Raw genomic sequence first — 4,718 nt, 5'->3', positions numbered from 1 at the left:
CAAGGTTTAATCAGGTTCTTGCTTTAAGTCTTCAATTGCAGCGGCACAAAAATAATTTTTCAGAAAAACAAAAACCGCATCTCAAATATAGTTTTCATATGCATTTCAAATTCATGTTTGGGAGAAGCTAACTGTACAAGAAATACCCAGTACTAATCAACCTGCTGACACACAACCCCAATCACCCTGTACTCTATGACGTTTCTTTATATATTCAGTAATTTTCAACTGGCGATAAACTAAGCAGAGTTATTTTAAATGGAGATGCATTACTAAATCATTATGTGGATCAACATCGAAGAGGTCGGTCACGCAATTATGGCGTACATAAGTTTAATATTCAGCTATCAAATTAATATTTTTGTAATGTTTCTACCTTGTATTCTAAGCCAATGGTGCTGGAATGATGTACGGTAAGTAAAATTGCTGCAGTTGTAACGTTTCAGTTTTTAAAAAAACATTTACCACTGTATATAGAACACCGTACGTCCGAACCTCAGATATCTCCCGGAGTGGGCGGGGAAACTGTCACTATCAATGCTGGACAGGATGGTACACGACGTCGGTTGATTACACGTACAGTACAAAATCGTGTGAACTGGATTATAAGACAACATCTGAATTGGGTTGCTGCGAGGGCTACGCCAATCAAAATGGAAAATGCATTCCGTTGTGTAAAAATGGTTGCCTAAATGGTCGCTGCATCGCTCCAAATATATGTACCTGCAGCCCAGGATTCGTCAAAATTAACAACGAATGCACTCCTAAATGTTCTGACTGCAGCGATGGAGTATGCGTCGCACCAAATCAGTGCGTTTGCAACGATGGCTTTGAAAAAGATGCCAACGGAGTTTGTGTTCCGAAGTGTGAGAATATCTGCGTCGGAGGTACCTGCAACAGGCTTCGTGAGTGTGTTTGTCCCGATGGTTATTTTTTCAACCCGTTGCTGTTGAAGTTCGGCATTGAGAACGGTACGGTGTGTACTACAGTTTGTGAACGGCCCTGTAAAAACGGGTATTGTCTAGGGAAAAATCGGTGTCAATGCTTTCCGGGATATCAACAATCTAAACTGGACCCGTACGACTGCCTTCCAGTTTGTGATTCGAACTATGTGAACTGTTCCAACGGTAGCTGTGTAGCCCCTAACAAGTGCATTTGCCACAAAGGGTACAGATTGGATACAAACGGATGTACTCCAATTTGTTCCCAAAACTGTCTAAATGGAGTTTGTGTAGCTCCTGAACAGTGTGTTTGTAATACTGGCTACAAGAAAGATCCTCTAGCTGGGAATGAATGTGCTCCGTCGTGTTATCCTTCGTGCACCAATGGAATGTGCGTCAGTCCAGGTTTCTGTCAATGTTTTCCTGGATTTCAAAAACATTCTTCATCACCCTACAAATGTGATCCTGTTTGTGATGTGAAGATCGTAAACTGCGACAATGGAAGTTGCATTGGACCAAATCGTTGTAAATGTAATCCCGGATTCGTGTTTCACGAAAATCGGTGCATTCCACGATGCTCTTCCGAGTGTGTCAACGGAATTTGTGTAGAACCAAACAAATGTTCCTGCAAAAGTGGCTACACATCAAACTCTGAAGCGCACATCTGTGTACCGTCGTGCAACCCTTCCTGCGTAAATGGAGATTGTATCGCACCAGACATATGTAAGTGTCACCCTGGATTTAAAATATCTAGTAACGCTTCAGTCTGCCTACCTGATTGTGATCCGAATTATGTGAACTGTTCCAAAGGCAATTGTGTAGCTCCTAACAAGTGCATTTGCAACAAGGGGTACAAATTAGACACAAACGGATGTGCTCCAGTTTGTTTCCAAAACTGCATTAACGGAGTTTGTATAACTCCTGAACAATGTTCTTGTAATTCCGGGTATAAAAAAGACACCTCTGCAGGGAACCAGTGTGTTCCGTCGTGTAATCCTCCGTGCACCAATGGAATGTGCGTCAGTCCAGGTGTTTGCCAATGTTTTCCCGGATTTCAAAAATCTTTAACGTCATCTAGCATATGTGATCCTATTTGTGATAAGAAAATCGTAAACTGCGACAACGGAAGTTGCGTTGGACCAAATCGTTGTAAATGTAATGAAGGTTTCGTGTTTCACGAAAATCAGTGCGTTCCAAGCTGTTCTCCCGAGTGCGTCAACGGAATTTGTGTTGAACCTAACAAATGTTCCTGCAAAAGTGGCTACACACCAAGCTCTGATGCACACATCTGCGTACCACTATGCATCCCTTCCTGCGTAAATGGCGATTGTATCACTCCAAACCGATGTAATTGTCACCCTGGATTTGAGAACTCCTCCAGTAATGCCTCACTCTGCGAACCCGTTTGTGATCCGAAAGTAGCTAACTGCGACTTTGGAACCTGCATCGAACCAAACCGATGCAAATGCGACCCAGGTTACAATTTCAGCGACAACCGCTGCGTTCCCCAGTGTGATTCCGGGTGTTCGAATGGTTTTTGTTCAGCTCCTAACGAGTGCGTTTGCGAGATAGGCTTCACTAGTAGTCCAAACAAACCTAACACTTGCGTTCCGGTATGCGAACCACCTTGTCAAAATTCATCCTGCGTAGCCCCAAACGAGTGTCGATGTTTGAACGGTTACCAACCATCCCTTCGGGATCCCGCCACTAGTTGCGAGCCGATCTGCGATCCAAGGTTCATCAACACAACCAACGGCCATTGTATCGCTCCGAATGTACTGCAGTGCGTAGCAGATTTCTACCTGGGACAACTTCTCGACAGCAATGTTCTCGGTTGTACTCCGCGCTGCGCTCCGGAGTGCGTCAATGCTGAATGTCTCCAGAACAACGACTGTAAGTGTCATCCCGGTTTCAAACCTTCCCCGCTAGCATCAAATATCTGTGATCCGATTTGTGAACCATCTTGCCAGAACTCAACCTGCATGGGACCTAACGATTGTGCCTGTTGGGAAGGTTATCAGCCCAATCCGCAACAATCTGAAAGCTGTCTACCCATTTGTGACCCGGCTGTTGTAAACTGCACCTTCGGTGATTGCATTGCTATAGACGAATGCAGCTGTCATGAAGGCTATCAGTTATTGATCCCAAAGGAAAGTGATATTCAGGTTTGCAGTCCCGTTTGCGTCTCATCCTGTCCTAACGGTATTTGTTTAGAACCAAATGTTTGCGAGTGTCTTCCGGGATTTAGTGAAAATTCGCTGAACGAATGCGAACCGGTTTGTGAGGAACCTTGCACTAACGGGGACTGCACCGCACCGAATACATGCACCTGTTATGCAGGATTTGTTCCGCTTAATTCAACCGTTTGTGAACCGTTCTGCAATCCGACTGTGGTGAATTGTACATTTGGTGATTGCGTTTCACCAAACGGCTGTCAATGCTTGGAAGGATATGAACTGATCGATACTGAAACGGTAGAAAGATGTGAACCGGTTTGTATTGATTTGCCTGCAAACGGTTGGTGCGTAGAACCTGGAATGTTTGCTTGTTTGGATGGTTATCTACGAACGGATAATGACACATGCGTGCCTCAGTGTGATCAATCGTGTGGCAATGGAAGCTGTATTGCACCCAACTATTGTCAGTGTGATGAAGGATACGAACAGAATAATGAAACGATGGGAGGAAGCTGTTTTTCGATCTGCGAAATGTATTGTGAGAGTACGAACGGAACTTGCGAAGGCAGTTTGTGTCTTTGTGCTGAAGGATTTGGGACTCTAAATAGTCCATACTACTGTAGTCCAGTTTGTGCGAACTGCAGTAATGGGATTTGTGAGGCTCCAGACGCTTGCAGCTGCCTGGAGGGCTACAAGTGGAACAATGAAACCACCGTCTGTCAGCCGATTAGCGACAGTTACGATAATGGATGCTGCACAGATCTGCGAGAGAGGTATTTGCGACTGTTGCGCCAATTAAAGCCCGAATGGATGGTGCCGGCAGCACTAATTCTAGTGGCAACTCTCGTAACTGGACTCACAGCGTGCTGGAAGATGCTAAACAGGAAAAAGATTTTCGAAGAAAATAGCGGTAACTACAAATACTGATAATGTGGAACGATATCAATTCTTATGTTTTGCACTATTTCAGATTCAGTGTTTGAAAGTGCGATCGAGGACTACGATTTATGATGCTTCAGAAGGCACATCAATGATCAAATGAAAATGTTTTTATAATAATTAAGAATATTCACATATCTTCATAAATAAAAATGCAAATATTTAAATGATTTGTTATACAGTATATATTTAATTTAATAGCACGTAACATTATTTTTAAATACATCGTTACATCAATTTTGAGTCTCTGCACGCAGACAAAATCAGAAATTTTTTACCAAAATTAAGAATTTTTGTAATGTCTTCTAATATCTGTAAAAATAAATGTACCGTAAAGCGGGGTAACATTGATCAAATGGACCATTCGCATAAATAAGTGAAATAAACAACTTCTGCCAACTTTCCTGAACGGATCAATATTACAATGTACAGAGAATCGTATCTTTGATCAGCTATTATTGAGAGACAATATCTGGCCCTGTATAGTTAAAGCATATGAATAAATAATATTCTTTCTAATGAGAGATATGGCTGTATTATTGTTATTATTCTTATTGATATATTTTTTTTTATATCCGATGTTCAATGCGGTTTTGTTCATTCAGATTTTGTTCGAAACTAACCTAAATATATCATTTTTACTGCTCCCATGAAAATTTGG

The 4,718-nt window shown here is 42.2% G+C and overlaps 1 protein-coding gene across 1 annotated transcript; it reads left to right on the top strand.

Moving 5' to 3' along the window:
- The first annotated feature begins 282 nt into the window (after nucleotides 1-282).
- Nucleotides 283-4,158, top strand: LOC128736580 (fibrillin-2-like). The gene is made up of 3 exons (XM_053831067.1): nucleotides 283-413; nucleotides 478-4,028; nucleotides 4,089-4,158. The coding sequence occupies exons 1-3, from the start codon at nucleotides 283-285 to the stop codon at nucleotides 4,127-4,129; spliced, it is 3,723 nt and encodes a 1,240-aa protein (XP_053687042.1). The 3' UTR covers nucleotides 4,130-4,158.
- The last annotated feature ends 560 nt before the right edge of the window (nucleotides 4,159-4,718 follow it).

Source organism: Sabethes cyaneus, chromosome 2 (genome assembly GCF_943734655.1).
Source record: "Sabethes cyaneus chromosome 2, idSabCyanKW18_F2, whole genome shotgun sequence".
Lineage (NCBI taxonomy): Eukaryota > Metazoa > Arthropoda > Insecta > Diptera > Culicidae > Sabethes > Sabethes cyaneus.
This window is presented reverse-complemented; position numbering and strand designations above follow the sequence as displayed.

Bases quoted from the DNA above. Each gene is read 5' to 3' on its own strand.
- LOC128736580 (XM_053831067.1), top strand. From the start codon at position 283: ATGTGGATCAACATCGAAGAGGTCGGTCACGCAATTATGGCGTACATA. The intron at 414-477 runs GTAAGTAAAATT...CACTGTATATAG, and splicing joins TGGTGCTGGAATGATGTACG to AACACCGTACGTCCGAACCT. The intron at 4,029-4,088 runs GTAACTACAAAT...GCACTATTTCAG, and splicing joins GATTTTCGAAGAAAATAGCG to ATTCAGTGTTTGAAAGTGCG.